The sequence below is a fragment of the Mycteria americana genome, chromosome 7, assembly GCF_035582795.1.
Source record: "Mycteria americana isolate JAX WOST 10 ecotype Jacksonville Zoo and Gardens chromosome 7, USCA_MyAme_1.0, whole genome shotgun sequence".
In the NCBI taxonomy this organism is placed as follows: Eukaryota; Metazoa; Chordata; class Aves; order Ciconiiformes; family Ciconiidae; genus Mycteria; species Mycteria americana.
In genome coordinates this window covers 15633450-15654111 of record NC_134371.1, presented here as the reverse complement: position 1 = coordinate 15654111, position 20662 = coordinate 15633450, and the positions used below count along the sequence as shown (strand labels likewise).

General features: G+C 47.5%; 2 protein-coding genes across 9 annotated transcripts in view; one reads left to right on the top strand and one right to left on the bottom strand.

Annotated features, from left to right (window-relative positions):
* Positions 1-1473: 1473 nt before the first annotated feature.
* BDH1 (3-hydroxybutyrate dehydrogenase 1) lies at positions 1474-18494 on the bottom strand. 4 transcript variants are annotated; one of them, XM_075507194.1, is made up of 8 exons: positions 18353-18494; positions 16883-17014; positions 13693-13765; positions 12134-12244; positions 6835-6976; positions 5091-5243; positions 3179-3673; positions 1474-1583 (listed from the first exon to the last, which is right to left on the bottom strand). In XM_075507194.1, exons 2-7 carry the CDS (start codon positions 16963-16965, stop codon positions 3204-3206), a joined length of 1032 nt encoding a protein of 343 aa, XP_075363309.1. In that variant the 5' UTR covers positions 16966-17014; positions 18353-18494; the 3' UTR covers positions 1474-1583; positions 3179-3203. The 4 variants fall into 4 exon arrangements, 2 of the variants coding, with proteins under 2 accessions (XP_075363309.1, XP_075363308.1); XR_012776448.1 differs by lacking the exon at positions 1474-1583 and adding an exon at positions 1825-2732 and having other exon boundaries at positions 2769-3673; XR_012776449.1 differs by lacking the exons at positions 1474-1583; positions 18353-18494 and adding exons at positions 1825-2732; positions 17764-17907 and having other exon boundaries at positions 2769-3673.
* LOC142412279 (D-beta-hydroxybutyrate dehydrogenase, mitochondrial-like) overlaps positions 18483-20662 on the top strand; it is a 19552-nt gene continuing 17372 nt past the window's right edge. For 3 of the 5 annotated variants that reach the window (XM_075507199.1, XM_075507195.1, XM_075507196.1), the window contains exon 1: positions 18489-18614. In XM_075507199.1, the coding sequence (XP_075363314.1) occupies positions 18492-18614 (123 nt within the window). In that variant the 5' untranslated portion in view covers positions 18489-18491. Of the gene's footprint in view, positions 18615-20662 lie in introns of all 5 variants that reach the window. The other 2 variants (XM_075507198.1, XM_075507197.1) reach the window with 1 other exon arrangement.

The window sequence follows — 20662 nt, the reverse complement described above, 5'->3', positions numbered from 1 at the left end:
ACTGCTGATCTCAAAAGCAGCATTCACCACCCTCATCACTAGGAGCAAAAACTTCTGAAGTGGGTAGGACTTCATGATTTCCTCATTAAGGCTCAGAACAAGATGTAACAGCTGTAGTTAAAATTACCCCATCTCTGCTGCCTCCCACCACACCAGGGAAAGTTATTTTTAACTCCAGGTTGCCCAAGGGATGCTGCACGGTGAGATCTGTTTCATCATTGTCAACGGTCTTTGCTTGGCAAGAAATTTGGGAAGAGAGAGCCCTCCCTCCAGCCAGCTGGGATCAGACTAGAGCCCAGGGGTGGGCATTGCTGCAAACTGACCCCTCCAGGCTCCCCAGCTCCTCCCAAGGGGGCAGAAGCTCCCACTGAGGCAGCTCTGGGAGTGCAGAGGACCAGGTGCCCGGCCAAACCTCTTTTGCTATGTTTTGTTCTTTTTAGTTTTCTAATAAACTTAGTGGGCTGAAGCTATTCCAGGAGCTGCGGTGGCACCATGCAAGCAGGACCTAGAGTGCACTGAGTCGCAAGGACAGTCATGCAAAACCAGAGGGGATTAGCTTTTAATGCGCTTCTCAGGGCAAACCCTGAAATTGTGGGATTGCCAAGATCCCAGCAGGAAAACTAGCCAGCTTGCTGCCCTCCTGACCACGAATCAGCTACCAAACTCTCCCAGTGTCAGGAAAACTCAGGCAGAAACCTAGGAATGGCTGTGCTGCACAGGAGCATCCTGGCCATTGCCTCCCCATCGTATTTGGCCACATGGTCCCCTGTGAATCATGCTGCAGGGCAGCGGTACCATCGTATCTCCTCTGGTCCCAGAATGGTGGCACAGCTTCAGAGTTCTCTGTGGGTACCTCATGCGAAAGGGTTCAGAAGCCTCCAGAAGAGATGTTGTGTAGGCGTGAGCACAGTTATCACTGTTTGGCTTTATCTTTCTGGCTGGGAATGAACGTGGTACTGTGAAACGTCTGCTACATTTGCTCTCAGGGGTCTCTGAGCTAAACTGAGAGAACTCAGCTACACACTCAGTCTTTTCCATATCTAATTTCATTGATGTCTGTATTAAAACCCAGCAGTACATTTAAAACTAGGACCTTGCAGCCCAAGCGGAATTAAATGATGTTTTTGTGTTACTTAGGATCTTGGGGCTAAATTTTTAGACTACACAAACTTTTCTTGTAAAGGCTGTTCTCTTTCTGCTGTGTCAGCTGCAGCAAAGATTGCAATCCAGGTGTTTTGTTCGGTGTTGCAAGTTAGTCCCTGTGCCTGCTGGCTCTCTTGTGGTTCATACTCTCACGTTTCGTCCCAGAGAGAAGTCCACTTATTGGAGAATGAGGCAATACTCCTCCCTGCACCACAAGATGCAGCTACCACTGCTAGGACTCTGGAGAAGATCATGAAGCCAGCAAGTGTCTCCCAGGGTTTTATTTTGGGTCTATCAGTGACCTGCTGTGTGCCTGCCCTGCTGAATCACTGCATCCCCCTCCCCTCTTCAGAGCTCAGTTTCTCTTCCCGCTCCCTGGGAATAATCCATAATAATCCTTTGTAATCTGTGGGAGGCCGGTACAGATGAAGGTTTAAGAGCTGCGAATACACAGAGCCCAGGGGTTAGGCATATTTGTCACAAGATGCAGGATACATCTCGTACTCATAGAGAAGTCTTGTACTATCCAATACAGACATGTAAGACCCACGACTGCAAATCAGCCTCTGAATGCAGTGTGTATGCGTAACAGGCACGAACCTCACCAAATTAAAAAAACCACCACTAACAAATATGAGCTTTTCACCTTAAATATTAAAAAATAAAGAGAAGGAGCCTCTGAATTTTGTTACCATTCATGTATATATATTTATTAAGCCAAAGGAGTTTGATCGTGTCACGGTATGTTACTAGAGTACATGAGATCCCTTCTCTTTAACTTTGCTAACAATGGTATTTTGATTACTTGTTTGTTTTTTGCCTTTCAAGCTTAAAAAAAATTAACTCTTTCTGCATTTTCCCATGAAAGGATCTTTTATGCTTTTTTCTTTTCTTACAGTACAAAACAAATGTTTCTCAGACATGTAAACAACCATCATGGAAATGAAACTGCTCTTAAAGTTAACTTTGTTATGGACGTTCTGTTAGATTTATATCGTGTTAGATGTATTTCAGCTCCGTGACTCCTTCAATGAAAGTTATTACTGTTATCATCACCTGCACTGCAATAGTGCCTAGAGGCCCTGGTCTGGGTTAAGGCCCTTCTGTGCAAGGTGCTGTACAAATACTTCGGTGTAACTCTGAGGTTCCTGGTAAGAACGGCATTCACTGATGTGACTATAACCCTCTCTGCTTCCCTCTGCTCAGCAGTGATCCTCACAAATTATAGGAGCCAGAGTGAAACTCTTCTCCAAACTAAGTCTGGAGTTGATGTTCAATTACTGTTGAAGAGAAATGTTACTATGGGCCAATCCTGATGCCTGCAGTCCTCTGCATAAAGCTGCTCACACTCATGGGAATGCTCATATGAATAAGAAACTCCTGTGGGAAAGGTCTGCAGGATTGAGTCCCTGGATCGTTGAACTCCTTTGCAAGAAAGCATGCAAGTAAAGCAGACTGGTTCCTTTTCTCTAAGGTTTCATCAGTATAATTCTAAGAGAGAAAGGGACAGGGTCAGTTGCTCAGTTTCAGCACCTCGAGCATTTTGAGTTCTGATCCCCAGATTAAAGAAGTCCCTGCTCCGCCTTGGGCTACTGTGACCAGGCCTGGAAAAGTCTGTTGGACACCGTCTGTCACCAGGAGGCAGTGGTTTGCCGTTACAGCATGGAGGGCCTCTCTTTTATGGTATGAAGGCTGCATCCTAGGCAGGAATTGTGAAGATTGTGTTCAGCCATCAGCAGAAATTATTCTGAAAACACTTCAGAGCAATTGCAGTTTAAATAATGATTTTAACTTGACATTTGAGGTGAAAAAAAAAATTACATGAAATAAATAGCAAAGAATCAATGTCCCTGCACAAGCATAATGCATTCCTGCCTATGAAGCACCCCTTGCAAATTACTGCCCTTTAGGTTATGTCAGATGTTTAAATGAACCCTTTAGAGCTAAAATACAGTACTCTGAAATGAGGTTAGAAAAATTTAAAAATTACTAATGGGAAGTGTGTACAATGCTCTCTTTAAAACAAATTTGCCACCTGGGTAGCCTAGGAGCATGAGGCCTCAATAGACATAGAGCCGATCTGAAATGGCAGCAGGCATGTGGGTCATGATCTGCATGCGCAGCCACCAGTAGTAATCCATGGGGTGGTAGCGGGTGTAGGGGGTCGTGGAGGTGAGCGCGTGGGCGACACTTTCGATGACCGGTGAGGTGTCTGTCGAGCCACTGTTGCAGTACATCTCCATCTTGCTGACCTGCTCATCAAAGTACTTCCTGCCATAGTCTTTGCGCACTATCTCGGGGAGCTCGTCCCACATTTTGTCGGCTATGGCTTTAATTCGCTCGGGGCTGTACAGGTTGGTGGCAGCTATGAAGTTGCCAGGCTCCACGATGCTGACCATTACTCCCTGGGGCTGCATTTCGTACCGCAGGCAGTCGGAGAAGGCTTCCACACCAAACTTGGTGATGCAGTAAGGTGACCGGGCAGGACTGCCCATCCGACCCATCATGCTACTGATGTTCACCACACGACCTAGGCAGAGGCCAGACAAAGCACAGCTGAGCTGTGGTACCTGATCCAAAGCAGATACCTGACACGTACCACCCAACAGATTCCTGAACGTGCATCCACCCACTCACTGCATACCTGTAAGGGCTGCCTGGCAGACCTGCTGGTGGCCCTATCTGAGCATTGCTGTCCTATGCAATGGCCTTCAGGCAGAACAAGCCCATTGCTTGTGCTCCCTGGCTCGTTATACCTGCGGGCACAGGCATATGGTGACACACAAAGCTCAGTGCTACAGGGAACACAGAAGAGGCTGGACAGAGCCTGCACGGTGGGAAACAGGATTGCTCAGCAGCAATCAGGACTGAACCCAGACAAGAGGAAGCTGCAGCAAAGAAAGCCTCTGGCACCAGGGCTGAGCTTGTTTATTTGCAAAGCAAAGGCACAAAATCCAGGAGCCCAGTGCTGGCTTATAGTGCAGGCCTCTCAAAAGGGCATGGATGGCTCCTGTACCACAAACGAACAGAGCAGTCTAAGTCCACTGCACCCTTCTCTGTGTGACAGCTGAATTATGGCTCTGGCACAGAACTGGGGTCTTTCTCCTCTCCAGAAGCCATCCATTTTGGCTGGGGAGACTGCTGGTAGGAGACTGTGGATGCTGCAGTCTAATCAGAGGTTGCAGTTCTCTGCAGTTTCTATCAGTGCTCATTGCTGAGTTGGGTTAGAAAGGGAAACTTTGACCACAGAAGTGGATACCCTTCCATGGTGGAAGAAATGCTGCCTGGGCCACATACAGCTCAGGTCTGCAGCACAGGACAACGTTGTAATGTCTGTGGATGCCTCGAGAGTAAAAAATATTCTCATTTAGTCAGGTAGTTGGCCCCCAGTACAGGAAAGCTTTTGCCCCCTTATGCTGAGACCCATGCAAGCTCCAGGTCTGCGTTCCTTTGCTGTACAAACCCCACCTCTCATACGTTACAAGCTCCCAAAGTAACACAGTGCACAGCTGACAACTTCCCTGCAAGATGCATGTCATCGTACACTGCTGCTGCCCACCCTGCCCAGCACTGGCACAGCTGGTTTTTGTATAGAGGGGAGGATCGCTTCTGGCACTGGAATTTATGGTGAGCTGCAGCTTCTGAACAGGTAAAAGAAGGTATGATGGATTAGATCTTGCGTGGGATGTTGCAGAAGAAGGCAGCACAGATGGGAAGGAGAAATAATAACTGGTTTTCAGGACTGCTGCCTTGCTGTGTAACTCAGAGCGGTTAGGAAATCTGCCATTTGTGTGTATGCTGTGGGTCACATTCAATCTGTAAAGGTATGAAGGTGGCCAGTGGTGCAGAGAGAAGCATAATAGACCTTTTGGCCTCTAACACAGCAAGAAATGGGGCAGGACGGGGGACCTGCTCCAGGGAGTGCCAGTCCGGAGGAGATCACTCACCCTTTGATCTCCGGATGAGCGGGAGGAAAGCCTTGGTGGTTCGCACAGTCCCCCACAGATTCACTTCAGCTACCTCCATGTAGGTGTCCATGCTTGTGAACTCTACTTCCCCAAATGTGGAGATCCCAGCATTGTTAACCAGCCCCCAGAGCCCTGGAAGACAAAATCATGCAGAAAGCTTTCCCTCTGGGACACTAATGAGAGCAGCTTGGAAAAGGCCTTGGCAATAGATTATGGAACCACACAACAGAGCTTTTCATTAAGACCTGTAAAGATGAAAGCCAGACAGAAGAGTCCAGAGTGAACCTCAGCCTCCTGAGCAAATATAAACACAATCGGGATCTACCTTTACTGCCCAACACTGCAGCCACAAAGTACCATGAATAAGGCTTCCCGGGAAGTTCTGAGCTAGCAAACAGAACTTCAGCCTTGTCTAAGCTGTCCTCCTTGCCATTCTCTTTTTATCCATCGTGATTTTTTAAAAGAAGCAAAATACAGTCTCTAAATGCAAATAATAAGAATAGGAAAGACCTTGTAAGAAACAAAAGAGTAGTTCTTTCAAAGTAAAATCCCTTGTGTCACCCTAAGAACTAGAACGTCTGCAATGCTGGGAAGGGGTATGTGGGCATGGGTGGACATGGGTGGGCACGCATACCATGGCCTTTCCCTTTTATTCTCCTGCAACCAAGATGGCAACAACTGAAGCTACCAACTCATTTGGCAATGAAAAGAAAGATTTAAAAGGAATTTGGAATAAAATTAACTCGCTTCATATAATATTCTAATTGCACAGGAAACAGACTGAGAAAGGTCTGGGATAGCTTCTCTCTGCTGTTTAGAAAAACTCACTGTTTTCTGTTGACTGACTGTGTCTAGACCTGTGTTCTCAGAAGCAGCCCAGAAAAGGCAACTTCATCCTGGCCTATGCTTGAGAATACAGGGCTAGAAAACTTAATTTATATAGAAGATCCACATATAAAAATTAAATATAAAGAAAAGTAAAAGAAATAGGTTTATGCAAAATCCAAATAAAACACTACTGGTTGTTCTGCTTTTAAACAACCTTCATGGGTTGAAGTGTGGATGTTCTTTAAGGGAAAAATGTAGTTCACCAAAGGGTGGAAAGGTTTCAGGAATGCATGATCAACTGGGATTTTCACAGTACTGGAGCAGAATTTGCTGTCATCACCTCAGCAGAACGAGGTAGGCAGGCTAAGAAAGTCAGTTACAGCTACACCCTAAAATCTGAAATCTGTAATATATGGTAATATCTGCAATGGCATTAATGATACTCAGCTGGCTTCACGGGAAATGCTTTGGAAAACTTCTCCATTTCCTTTGCCTTTTGAAAGTTTGGGGGAGATGTTTCCGTTCCTAATCCCCAATCTTTGGGCACTGGCCAGGTTTTACAACGTAAAGGGAGTCACAATAAACTTCAAGTCACAGGAATAAAGCACTAATCCCAGGGCCTTGTATACCACCCTGATTTCTGCTCGTGTCCCGATAGGAGCTAGTGGAGAAAAAAAAGAAGTTTTCTTTGTAGATGCTGTCTTAAGTGGGAAGCTGCTTTCTGATATGACACAACATTTAAACAGGCCATTTGCTCTGCACTGCTGCTCCTCAAAGCTTTGTGCCCTTCAATCACATGCTCAGCTTTTGAAATATGCCCTGAAAATGCTCTCAGAGCCCAGCTGAGGGAGCTCCTGTCACCTGTGTGACTTTAGAGCCCATTGCATGCACCTACCTTTCTCTGGGTCCTCCAGGCTGCTATTCACGTGCTCCACTGCTCGGTCCACTTCTTTGCTGTCACAGACATTGAGCTGGACAGTTCTCATTCGATCACTGTTCATGTTGTCCAGATCCTTGGAGCCACCATCTCCCTTGTCCTAGAGGGGAAGAAAGCGCTGGTTTGAATCTGGCCAAAGAGCTTGTGTAGAAGACCAAGTGCATAGCAACCATCAAGTCAAGCAAACGAGAGTGCAGAGGGCAGTCACAGAATAATCAGGACAGTCCTGCTGCTCTAAGAGGAAGGGGAACAGACAGGGCTGCTCCTGCAGCAGAACACCATTCCTTGAGCATCTCCATCTGACCATGAGCCCTGCCACTGAGTCAGCTGGTACAAACTGCTTTGACCACCAAGAAAGCAGCCAGAGCTGGATCTGCCCCAGCAAGGCAACTTCTGCCCAGTATAAGCTCCTGAGATCAAGCTATGCCCCACTACCGCAGTGGTGGGAATGTGGTGCCATCCTCACTTTGGTTTGCATACAAGGCACAGCAAATAGCTTGGCGGGGGTATGATACAAAATAGCCGGTGAGTGGCTGCACATGTACGTTGCATGTGCTTCTCAGTCACGTTTCCAGCTCTGGGAGTGACAGTTCTAGAAGAGAGACTGCCTGCCCACTGCTCTCTCCCTTCGGCTGATCTACACACACAGCTCCCACTGCCTGGAAACCTACCTACTGCTGCCAACAGACTCCTACAGAGCCTGATCATCAGGTGCCTGGCCAGCTTGCCTGCCAGCAATTCCCCCTGGCATCTTTTCCAGCATCTTGCTCTCTTCTCTGCCTCCCCCCATGAGCTTTTTCTCAGTCTTTTTTCCCATCTCCACTCCTTTTTTCTCAGCTCAGAACAACAGATTACCCCAGTATACATATATCCACTCACAGCCCAGCCATGTAACTGCGGCCAGCCCCTGAGATACTTTCACATGGGCTAGATGCTGCTAGCAACAAGGCTACCATGCCCAGAGCTACTCCCTTCACAGTGGTGAAGCCTGGCTATGGTGCTTCCAGGACACAGACATGGGATATTAACATGAGTTTGGGGCTATCCCTGAATCAATCCCATGGTTATAAGGTACTGGACTGTGCTGGCCACTCCAGGGTACTTTTGTAGAGGATGGCGAGGTCGAGCTCTGAAAATAATCACTATTTGGGAACATCCCTGTCTTTACTGCAAGAAACTCCCTCTGTCCCCTTAACATCATCCCTCACTAGAAGTCTTTTACTCCCCATTAACAGCCTAGCTATGGAGTGTGTCCCACAGGATCATCTGACGGCTGCTCATCTCTTCTTCCCCCATCATTCAACCCTCCAGGTAGCCCCACTCACTGTGTCAGCATCGGCAGGCAAGCATCATTCACTCCTGAGCTTTTACAAGGCAGGTGTGATAGATGAGGCTTTTTTGGATAGATAGCATTTTTCCCTCTGACCTGGAACAGGTCAGTTCTTCATGGCAGGGCTGTTTCCTGATGGCTGAATGACATTAGCTCATTCTAAACACCTTGAGCCACAGGCGCTCCCTGTCAGAGACTGTCAGTAGTCAGCTGTCAATGAGATGGTGCACGTCTTTGCAGTCTGAACCCAGGCTGCCCATATGCCCCCCGAGAGTGAGAGTCCCCTTCAGACATCACGCTTTAGGTACTTCATGAGGGTGGCCATACATCCCCCTGTCTCTGCGCCACCTGGTCTTCCAAAACACCTTCTCTTGACTCCTCTCATTCCTGGGCTTATCCGCTGTGCTCACAGACAGTTCACTAACTTAAGTACCTCATGTCTCCTCTGTCTTCTTCTCCACCCTTCCTTATCCCACTGCAGACTGTTAATACCGGTTAGTGTTTGTCCTTAAGAGAAGGCATCTACTGCACTCTCTTCACACGGAAGCATAACACATACAAAATGGAGCAGTTGAAAGTCCCATGCTCAGCTTAGTGTTGTTTGCTTTTAATGGTGACTAAAAATAGAGTTTTGTGCTAAGTTTGCTGCTCACTCAAAAGCACTGTGGTGCCGAAGCCAGTGTGTATGGCAAAGCATTGAAAAGCATACAAGAGGCACATGTGGGAATGCCAATAGGGAATCAGCAAATGCAAGCATGCAAGTCCCTTGGAAACAGCAGATACGGCTAAAGGGAAGAGGAAGAATAATAAGGCCCAGGTGCTTCCTTCCCCGATCCCAGGTCTGCAAGGTGCTACAAAATCTCTGGGCCACAGCAACACACCAGCCTCAGAGGCCTCATAAGCTCTACAGGGACTTTCACAGCATCCTCTTCTTCCTCCCTTACAGGGTTGGCTCAGCAAGCCAACATCCCTCCTGCCCTCCCACTCACACACAGCTGGGTGCTTGGGCAGGGACCCTTGGGGCTGGGATCCTGGCCAAGAGTTGGACTCTGAGCATTAACCCAGACCCACAGGGCCATTCCCTTGGCTCTTCAGAAAGGGCAGACGGGTGGTGTTTAAGTCAGGCACCCTGTGATTGTGTCATGCTCTCCTGGCACGGGATGCAGCCTGTCCCACAACCCCCGGGCCCATACACAGCAGTGGAAGGACCTCATGCTATGCCAAGAGACCAGTATATCTCTTCTGTCAGTCCCAGCATCCACTGTCCCCATGGCAAGAGGACCCAGCTCTTGCATACTGAAAAAGCACACCGCTGCCTCATCTTTTTCCATGGTTGCCCTCTGGGGCCCATGGGCTTTAGCTTGTATCTTTATCAGTGTGTCCTTGAAGTGGTATGTAACACCCTGTGGCTCTGAGCACTCTTGTTGAGACCTACAGTAACTGGCCTGCATGCTGGCTTGCTCACATAACCTCTGCCTTCTCATCCCCCTGCAAGCCCCAACAGGCCTGAGCACACAAAGCAAAGCAAACAGGGGTTCCACCACACTCCTGACAGCCGTGACAAACATCACATGTCCACTGGTAACAGATACTGATGGAAAAATACCTTCTTCATCTTGTGTCAGCTGGCTCCTCCAGCTATTAACCAAAGAGGAAAAAATAAGACAGCTGCAGCGTGATCATTCATTGGATCCACTCTACCACTGTCTTTTGGCAATGAAGCATCAACACAACTCTCACATGAATATATTTGCCAGTGAAAATGTTAGGAAGAAACTGTGTGTGAAGTAGCACACTGTTAGCACAGATCCATCCTTGGGCTCCCCTCAGTCGTGACTCTAAACACCTCTCTCAGGTTTCCTTCAGTAAAAATGCAGACAGGCACTCAGGATCTGGCCACTCGAGGAAACCTTTCCTGATGAAGAGTCAGCACGGCACACACTTTTAATCTGCAATAAGGATGTGACATTCCTAAGAGCAGTGCATACCCTGAGGACACGATGGCTCCCCAAGCTGGAGTATGCTTCTGTTTTGCAGGTGTGCTGTGAAAAACAGTCCCATGAAAATATCACTGAAGTTTCATAGTCGTTTCCTCTCTGTCAGGGCTAGGTCAAATATACCCAAGCAAAAGATGATGCTTCTTATTTCTACCTCCACTTCTATCTAGCATCTAAAAACACACCAGGCTTTTTCTGCCCCTAAAATGAGCACCAGCAATAATTACACTCTGATCAGAATTCTGCTTATGGTTTTGCTAGTGAAACCTGTGGCACAATGAGAAATCAGCTCAGTCTCCCGGAATTGTTTTAGTTCTACAGAGCAGTTCTACATAAAGTATATGCCCCGAAGACACATAGGAGGCCAACCTGTTAACTAAGGAGCTTTGGCATTTTACAGTGTTCTTCTGATGACAACTGCTGTTACCAGTCTTGCCATAGTCACACAGATTTTGGAACATGGGATGCGAGTCCAGCTAAAGAAGCAATATTTAATTACACAGTCATACAGCAAAGCTTTCTGCTGATTTTTGGTGAGGAAATATATATTGATCAAAGCCTAAAAGAGTTCTGGCATGCTGCTGCATGTCAGCTTATGCTAAAATTGTCAGAGGCCAAGATTTTCCACTAACATGCATTCAGCAGAATGAGTACAGTAGGGAGGTTTCAGTGACAGTTAAAGACATGCTCACTGAAAATAGGGTCTTTCTGGCAGTTCAGACAGAGGAAGTGAAACCCAGAAGTAACTTTGCAGCACTGAAATTTTTGGATAGTGTCAACACAGAGGCAGGCTATTATTCTAAACAATGGTTTTTAAGTCTGCAACGTTCTTATATTCTCCAAAGTTGATCTTCTGAGTAGAAACATCTACCAAAAAAGTACTCCTCTATCCTCTCTCTTCTTGACACCTTTTGAAAAGCAGCAGTTTATAAGAAGTGCCTTGTTCTGCTGTGAAGCCTGTAGAGGGAGCCCAGGTTAACAAATAAACCCTTGACCCAAAGCTGAGACACCACAAGGGACAGAGCTACTGAAACACAAACTTCTCTTTTGAAAAAACGCAGCAGAAAGAAACTAGTAATTTAAGCAAAACATAGTAATAATGGAAAAATTAACAGCAGAAAGTATTGATAACGTTAAAAAATACCTGGCAAATTCTCTTTAAATAATATAACTATTCAAGATACATTTATAGTGATGAGTGAGCTAAAAGATTAGGATCAAAATAACTGACCCACCCCAGGATATCCCCAGGAGTAAGTTTGTTTCTGTTGGGAAGTGGCTATGCAGCTAAAAAAGTGCAGTCCTTCATAAGGAGAGAGAGGCTAAAGCTCTCTCCTATTCTCCATGACCAGGCATCTCTGACTACCACACAAAGCACTCCTGGAAAGTGTATTAAAACTGCATCACAAAGCTATTTGTGGCCTGATTCTGCTCTCATTTGCGCTACTGGAATTCTATCACCTTCACAGCAATTTCAGGAGTCCATCAGTACACACTGATGCATGGCTGTACTCATGAATACAGAAAAATATGCTCATACCACATGCCATAAAATCACTGGTGGCTTGGTGTAAGTCACAATTAATCAAAATAAACCCTGCGTAAATATGTATAGTCTGAGAGCAGGGCCAAAGGTCCAGACTCAACCTGATCCTAAAATTTGCTTATGGATAAGTCTATAAAATTAGATTTGGGTCCATCAGATATGGAACAGGCCACAGAGTTGTGATTCAAATAAGAACCTGCCTAGATACCGTTCTAGACCAGGTTATGCTCTATGAAATTCAAGCACCTGTGTCTTTCCCTTTGGGCTACCAACCACCCTTCCTCTCCTTGGCAGAAAGCTATGCAGAGCAGAGAGGGAAGATTGGATTTGCTATGTGTCCGTGCATGTGCCACAGGTGAAGAATACAGTTTTTGTTTTCCCTACCTTTTGCAGGCAGCCAGCGTAAACAATGAAGCCTTTGGCATGCAGGTGCTTGGCCAAGGCAAATCCAAACCCTGAGTCACAACCTGTTATAAGCACAGCTCTGCTGCCAATCTGCAAAACAAAACAGAACAGAACAAAACGCACTGGAATTAAGTATTTTAAATCAGTGATTTGTAGTGGACAGAACAAAACCATGTCCTTGGCCAGGAGCAGTCCGTTCCAGGGATGTTCCCTATGCTCACTGCCAGCTACTGCCACGCAGGGCCTCCTGAAGACAAGAAACGAAGGTTTCATGCCGAGTTCACTCCAGTGAGGCAAGATCACTGTCCTCCCAACACAAAGAGAAGTTCAGCACTTCTGGCAACAGGCTCCCCCAGGCAAAGAGACCAAGCAAACCACCATTCTCTGGCAGTCACATCCATCTTGAAATCTGAAAATATACCAGACAGTTCCCAAGAAATGTTTTCCCTTCAGTAGGAACTGTTCCTATATGTTCAAAGCAGGCAGGAGTCCACTATTCTGTGCCATGCAGCCCGTAGGGTGTGGGGAAGATAGCTTGACTGAATATGGGTTAACCTTACTGACTGCTCACTCATCTTTTTCTCTCTAGCACATAAACCCGCTAGTGCTGGGTTTTAAAAGCTAAGCAGAATCAAGTGGGTTTAATATTTGAAATTAAGACCAGTTGGTCATCAGTCTTTTTGTTTGTTTTTTCATCTTCTTATTTTTACAACTTACAATTTAAATAGGAGAAGTACACCTCCTTCCTTCTCCAACCCCCTTCTTTTAACCCAAAGAGAGGCAGCAGTTAAGTGACATGTTAAAAATTGCATGGTGCATCAGACTTTCCAGCAGCAACTGCACATGCAGCAAGGAGCTGCTGTGGGTGGGATTAGGTAATAATTACTTGCAATTCATTCCAAGTAATCTCTTTTAACAAACCAGAAATTTGGCTTTCCCCAGCATACACAGGGAATGGAAGCCCAGCAGCGATGCAAGGGCCACATCCGAATGCCTCTGAGACTCTGTCCCAGGCTTACAGAGCAAGATGTGCATGCTCAAGCACTGCTACAGTGCTGAGTTCTGTGCCACAAGAAAGGCAAAAGGGCAAAACATCTCCCTTCCTTTTGTCTGGCACTGTTCCTGGCAAGCTAGCACCTCCAAGGAAAGGGCTGTTAAAGAAGAGGGCCACTCTCCAGAACAAGAGGTGAGGACACACCGATTTATTTAGGTCTCTTTACACAACCATACTCCAGAAAGAGTGCTTTATTAAGAATTTGTCATGCAAATTCCCTCCACTCTAAGGTGGAAGATTTCATCTGCCGAGTTCCAAAAATAGAAAAAACCCACTAGTCTGATTGTTTATTTCCATCCTTAGCAGCATGTACCATGCTACGTCAGTGGAAGCTCTCTGCTAGGAAAGAATGTGGAGTATGTTGGAGAAGTCCAGCTCGGAGTCTTTCTGGCAAATCGGAAAGAAGAATTTGGTCACCAGGCTTCAGGGACTTTAAAACCCCAGCTCAGCAGAACTAGTTCCTGGAAACCATAATCACACTCACCTGATCGACTTCATTTGCATAAGAGCGGCTGCCACATGGGGACAAGAGAGGGAAGCAAAATCTTTGCATAGGTCTGTTAAAAAACAAACAACAGAACAATCAGGCATGGAATATCTTGTCCGTACCCTGGTGCTGCAGCATACACGTGAAAAGGAATGTAGTGTTGCCTATACACATGATGTAGACTGTCATTTGAGAAGACGGAATCCAGTCTACAGTTCTCCTTAGTCTGAGCCTGTGTGTTTCCTACAGTATGAAACATTTGTTTCTCAGAAGACCTTGATGCTATTTCCAGCTGCAGAAGCTGTCTGGATATTACCAAGAATTGTAAAATAGCTCCCGGTCTGGAGGCACAGAGCTGCTTCCACCCGCAAAATGGGCAGTACAGCGTTTTCATTTCCAACAGCAACAACACTCTCACTTAGAGTTGCACAAAGCTGGGGTAGGGGAAGTCTGTTCATTTGTCTGATGAAAGACTTCTGCTGTGGCATTGTCTCTGATACCCAGCCCAAGGCTGTATTTGCTTGGATCTATTTCACTGCTTTTACACACAGGTCCACCCTTCTGTCATTTTGGATGACACTTCTTCCTCTGCAGTGACTACCTATTAGATACTCTTAAGATTTTATATCCCCTCTTTGCAACTGTTTAAGACACTCACTATATATTGCTTTTCACTGGAGAAGACACTATGTCTTTGAGCAATACCTGCCATGCAGATCTGAAGCTCCTCCGCATAGTATGTCTCACTCCCAGGAAGATAAACCATGTTCACAAAGACACACCAGAGCAAAGCAACAATGCCTTCCAGGGAGTGAGATTCTATTTAGAAAAGCAATGCTACCAGTAGCATCACGCTGTCTTAGGTCTTGCTATCATTCATCAAAACTGGGCCTAGACAACAGATCAGAGTGACCCTAGCCTCTGTCCTTGCCAGCCACCTCTCTGGACTATATCAGCTTTTTCCTTTTTGCTTTGGGCACTCATATTGCCCTCCCAGAGCCTTCTGGCCTTCCCCTAGACTTGCTGTACTTATCTACCTCTGGCCCCTCTAACAACATCTATTTTTCAGCAGAGCTCATCTTCCAGGCTGCTCTTCTGTCTTCTAAGTGAATTTGCATAATCATTCACAATTATCTCCTGCTCAGACATCACAGGCGCTCCCAGGGTGACCTGTGCTACACTGAACAGCAATCTGCAGACACTCTGGCCTCTGAGCTGCATCTTGGGAAAACAAGGCTAGGAAAAGGGTCTGCTAGGGCAGAAGCTTTGAACCAGATGGGAAAGGAGCTGATTTATATTTGCAAACGGTGTCCGCTCACCTTCCCGCAACAGTTTAGCTCTTTTTCTAACTTGGAGTGTCACAAGCCCAATCAGCTCTTGAAATAGCTACAGCCAATTTAATTGCTGCAAAGGTCAGTCCCCAGGCAAAGTCTGTGTTAACATCACTGAGCTGCAATCCTGGCTTGGAGCTTTTATCTCAACAATAAGCTTCCTGGTGTGTCTCAAAGTGCCCAGAAATGTTCATAACATTTCTTTTAGTTGCACAAACTTGATTTTTATTTTTCAGTTTCACATCTGGTCCTGTTATTTCACTGCAGAGCACTGATTTGCTGCACTTTAACCTGTAGAGAATAACCTGTAGAGAATAACTACTTGATATTCTGCCTACCTTGACCTGAAGGCAAGAGCATAAAATAGATGCTGGCTGCTGATCAGCAGGAATATCATCAGAGGAAGCAGCTACAACGCGTATGCGATGTTAGCCCCCACACAGTACACTAACGTACCATGAGCCATTTTTGTCATTCTGCATGACTGAATTCTAGAGACCACAACTGAGACTTTTGAAATGCACAGATGGTCCTCGGATTGAATCTGTGCTTGTAACCATGCATTTGCTTTTGTTCAGTTACACCAAAAAAGGCAGTCCTCAGCTTGAAGAGTCAAGTATATAAATGCTACCTCAATGCATTAAGATACTGGTATAGTGACAACACTGCCTTTCAGATGAACAGTTGGATTTCCATTTCAGGTTTAGCAGCTTGTGGGTACTTCAAAAAATGTAACACATTTTTGCCCTGAGTACAAGACGCACAAAGCACAAATACACAGTAAGCAAAACAAAAGAAGAAAAAAAAAAGAATATGCTGAAAATTCTTTTCTCAAGTTAATAAAGCATTATTTTGTATTTTTAAGGCCACAGCAAACTCCTGCCGGTGCAGCTTTGGTGTGTGTGGAGTAAACAGGAGATAAAAGGCCTACGTCTGTTTGCATAGGAAATCTCTAACAGCTTAGCTATCTTTGGTCTCTACAACTCCGTTACAGGAGCCATCCTTGACGGTGATGGCGCTGGACACCACTATCAACAGCAGCAGAACAACACTGGAGGTGGCAGTTCTTGCTTAGCAGGCCATGAGCCACTTTTAAATGGCTTATGTAGAATTAGTGGTACACACACCATTGTTTAGGAACCCTGCTCTAAAGCAAAGCCAGTGAAAGCACTCAGCTTGCTCTGAATTTGGACTAGTAGAGTTCCCATCATATATCAATATAAAAGGTACTTTTTTCAGAGCTGGGAATTAGAATTAGATAGACAATTTTCTGTTCATGTTCAGAAAAAAAACAGCTTTGTTACTCAGCCCACCTCCATTTCTCACTAAAACCTTCACTCTCAACTTTCTCTCTCATTTCATGTGATTCATTGCCTCTTTAATGAAGTCATAGAAACATATGACAGTTCCTTGCACTGCAGCAAGGCCTACTTGCTGATATTCAGGAATAAATCATTGCTTGACACTGAATTAATGCTCTACTCAACACCCTTTTGATTGCAGATGATTGTCCAAGTGTAAAAAAAAAAAACATGTTGCCAACCCCTCCTTGCATATAGAGTCCATCTCCTCTGTGCTCAGCTCAATGACTGAGCACTGGCATAGGTTGCCCAGGCAGGTTGCGGAGTCTCCGTCCTTGGAGATATTCAAAAGCTGTCTGGACACAGTCCTGGGCAACCAGCTCTACGAGGCCCTGCTTGAGCAGGGGGGTTGGACCAGATGACCTCCAGGGGTCCCTTCCAACCTCAACCATCTTGTGACTCTGTAAATAAACTGTCCCACTGAAATCAAATGAGCCCTCGATGTGTGCTTTACTCAAGATGTCACTCTTTCTTCTTCTCCACCAAGTTACTTACCTGAAGCCATTCCCTGGGTCCTTGAAATTCAGGGCTTTCACAGAGAAGTTCAGGAGAGAGCGGGACAGCTTGGTAGCCAACATGCTTTCAATTAACACACTCTACCAACAGCGAGACTGTTTTCCCTTAGCTCTGCAATACAAGACAGCACCTCTTTATTTTGTAAAAGTTATTTTGTAAGTCATGCTGACTCCATGCATTTCAACAAGGACATAAAGTCCAAAGGAACTCATCTTTTCCCCCTGCAGTCCCTCACACCGAGATAAACAGCTCAACCTTCAGCCACCTCAAGATGCTTTTAAATAAGGAAAAAGACTGTAAGTAAACTGACAAGCAGGGAGGCCTTTAAAGAAAGTATCAGTTTCTCCTTCTTTAATGCATCTTTAACTGTATTCCCTGAAACAGCTAAAAATTAAGGTACTTACATGGAATATATTATTTCAAGTGAGCTATACAAAATAATTTTAAACTAAAATATAACTTCAAGTTACGGGTGATGTTATGTTACATGTTCCCAAAGCAATCCTTGGGCTTTACAGCTAGTACAGCCATGCAGTTAAAAAACATTTCTTTGTAATTAAGTAGCTGGTAATGCTGGACTATGCACAGGGAATGACTGTTAAACTCACTATGGGGTGAAAACAGCTCAAGAACAAGAGTTAAGTACAGAAAGTTAATTTCAGTCATATTCATCTCGGATAAAACCGATCCAGCGCAAAAAAAAAATCTCCCCAGCTTAATGCACAGCCTCCTTTGTTAAAGCAGAAAACCAGTATCTAATTGTTAGGGCTTATTTGCATTTCTGCTAGGGCTGGGCTGCTGCTGCGGCTGCTTCAAGGCCTGCTGGGAAACAGGCCTCGACTAAAAACCAGTGAAATTACCACAAAAAGAGCAGTGGTGGGGCACCCAGCTCGGCAGGGGGTGGTCCAGGCTCAGGAGGACTAGCTGTCTCCGGCAATCCTCAGAAATTCAGGGGTTTTGATCAAATTCGGGAGCTCGGTTGCTGCCCACGCAAATTTTTGTGAGGAATTTTGTTAAGGAGGGGGCGAGGGGACGGGCCTTCCCCGGGCAGGCTCCGCCGGCCCTGCCCCACGCAGGGGCGCGGCTCCCGCGGCCGGGAACGGGCTCACGGCGCTCGCCAAGGGCGCGCGAGTGCGTGGCGGCCCCGCGCCCGTGGGAGCAGAGGGGCATGGAGAGGGGCGCGGCCTCCCACGCGTGAGCGGCGTGGGGCGGGCTGCAGGTGGAGGCCGCGCAGGGGGAGATGCCACCGCCCCCCCACTTGCCGCCGCGGCCTGCCCCGCCCGGATCGCCCCCTCCCCGCGGGCGGGCAAGGTCACCGGGCGGCCCGGCAGCCCGGGGTCCGGCGGAGCCCGCCTGCCACTGCCGCCGGCGACCCCTCCCGGCCCGCCCGACCCCCTCCCGCGGAGGCCCCGAGGGGACGGCGGCGGAAGCGGGCCACTCGCACGTTACCTGGAGCCGGCGGGCCTGCTGGGTGCTGCTGCCGTTTGAATGAGGCTGGGCCGGTGCCCCGGCTGCCGGGGCGCGGCGGGGGACGGGCCGGGGGAAGGGCCGGGGCGGGCGCGGGCGGCGGCGCTGATAGGCTGCGGCCATGCGGGGCGCCGCGATGCTGCTGCTGGCGCTGGGCGCCGCGCTCCTGCTGGCGGGCGGCGGGCGGTGCCTGGCCCGCCGCCTCCTCCTGCTCCTGCCGCGGCGGGCCCGCCGCGCCCTGCCCGTGAGTACGGCGGCGAGGGGCCGGGGGGCTTCGGCCCCTTCTGGGGCTCGCTAGGGAGAAGCCTCTGGCGGCTGCCCCGGGGCCCAAAATGGCGCCGCGGCGAGGGGCCCGCCTCTGCCGCCGGCTGCGGTTTAACCGACGCGGGGCTGAGGCGTCGCGCGCCTCGCGCCTGTGGCAGCTGCACGCAGCCGAAACAGCGCTGCCCGAGCGGGCGGCCGGGCTGGCGGAGGCTTAACGCAGGTACTGCGACGGGAGATAAATGCCGAGCTGTGAAGGGCCTCGGGCAGGCTGCCGGCCCCTCCTGGGGCTCGGCCGCGGCCACGGTGTGGCTACCTGCTGCCGTCCTGCCCCTCCCGCTGCGGTGAGACCCCGCTTTACCTCACAGGGTCACGGACAGTGGGCGCTGGATTTTGTTCCAGTTCTCTAAATTTGGAAGTGAGCGTAAGGGAGGAAAAAAACCCCTGTGAATGGAACAGAATTGCATAACCAGTCTCTGTTATATGTTTTAAAAAAATAAAATGTCTGGGGTTCTTCCACTGGATTGGAGTTAATTTAGCTCTTGCTTACGCTCCAGACAACCTTTCTGCAGGCACCGGGAAGAACTTGCAAGTGAACGTGGTTTTGCTCCAGGGCCTCCAGCTCAGTCCTGCCCCTCTGAAATGGCCAGATAACAGCTTTGGCTCATCTGCAACCTCCTGCTTGGCTCTTCTTCCATCCACTCTGTTCCTCTGACGTTCCCCATCCGTGTCCCACCTGAGAAAATACCTTCCCTTTAGTGAATATTTTCAGTTCCTTTTCCTGGGACTGAAAACCTTAGCTTCCTGACTCTGGAAGAAAGGAACAAGCAGAGTTTACTGTGTGACTGCTCTCATCTTCAAATTGATCTGTTTGATAACAAGAAGATGGTTGGGGAGGGCATAAAAGGGAATAGGATCCAGAAAACAAGCGACACAGTAGAAGAAGATAAAGTCTAGGCAAGCATGGTGGGTTCCCACATTGTCCAGAGCGACTGAGGCTGAAAAAGTAGTTTCACTTTCCTTAGCCTCTTTTGCAATAAATGTGTATAATTTTGACAGATCACCTGCATGAGTAAAATAAATTCTGCTATTTAATAAAGCGATCATATCCCAGTAGGAAAAGCTAGTGAGGTGCACGCACCTGAGCTGGCTGCGGGTTGAAATCAGGCTGCCTTGCTGGGGCTGTTTGAACTGTGTGGAACGTGTATTACAGTGCTGTGGATCACACAGCGAGGTTACAGACAGTTACTGGACCCTGTCCAGATGCCACAGCAGCATCTCCAGTACAAGAAGTTATTCTGCGCTCTTAGCAGGTCTCGGGTGCCCTAGCAGCACTGTACACGAGTGCCGTCTCCTGTGCAGTATTTCCTGAGAGCACTGTGACTGTTAGTGAGTAAGGCACCTGAAGTTCCTCAAAACGCTGATTAAGGTCACTGTGATGCCTGCTAGAGAGGTGGTAGCTAGTCCTCTCTGCCTGTCTCAGCACTGTGTCAAACTGTAAGCTGCAGACTGACCTTATCAAACTCCAGGAATGAGGCCCGTTAGGCCTTATCTTGGGACTTTCAAAAGATAAGGAGGATCAGGCTTTTCTGTTTGCAGAGGTTTTTTGGGAATAGGATCTTTTTGGCTGGGAATGGGGTTGCTCCCTGCTCTCATCCCTGGGAGCTCTTTGTCGACCAGGCATGGCACAAAAGATGGGGGCAGCTACAGATGTGAGATTTGTTACATCGCTGGGGTTTTTGCACACTCGTTAGTGCTGCTGAGGCCTCAGTCTGTTATGAACCACGCTACTGTAGTCACATGTTTTATTACCAGCAATTAGGGTAATAGCAAATAATTAATAAATAATCACAGGAACTTCCTCATACTGTAAGTTGTTCCTCACTTTTCTCCCCGTTATAGGCAGCTGAGACCTCCTTTCTGTACATTTTAGTGGTTTGTTTTGGTTTTTGTTAACCAGAGAAAGCAAACCAGCTGCTGAGAGCTAAAAGCAGATGCACAAAGGAACACAGCCCAGCCATTTGCTCTTAT

Bases quoted from the DNA above. Each gene is read 5' to 3' on its own strand.
- BDH1 (XM_075507194.1), bottom strand. From the start codon at position 16,965: ATGTTGGCTACCAAGCTGTCCCGCTCTCTCCTGAACTTCTCTGTGAAA. The intron at 12,245-13,692 runs GTGAGTGTGATT...TTTGTTTTGCAG, and splicing joins ATGCAAATGAAGTCGATCAG to ATTGGCAGCAGAGCTGTGCT. The intron at 3,674-5,090 runs GTGAGTGATCTC...GCCTCTGCCTAG, and splicing joins GCTCATCCGGAGATCAAAGG to GTCGTGTGGTGAACATCAGT.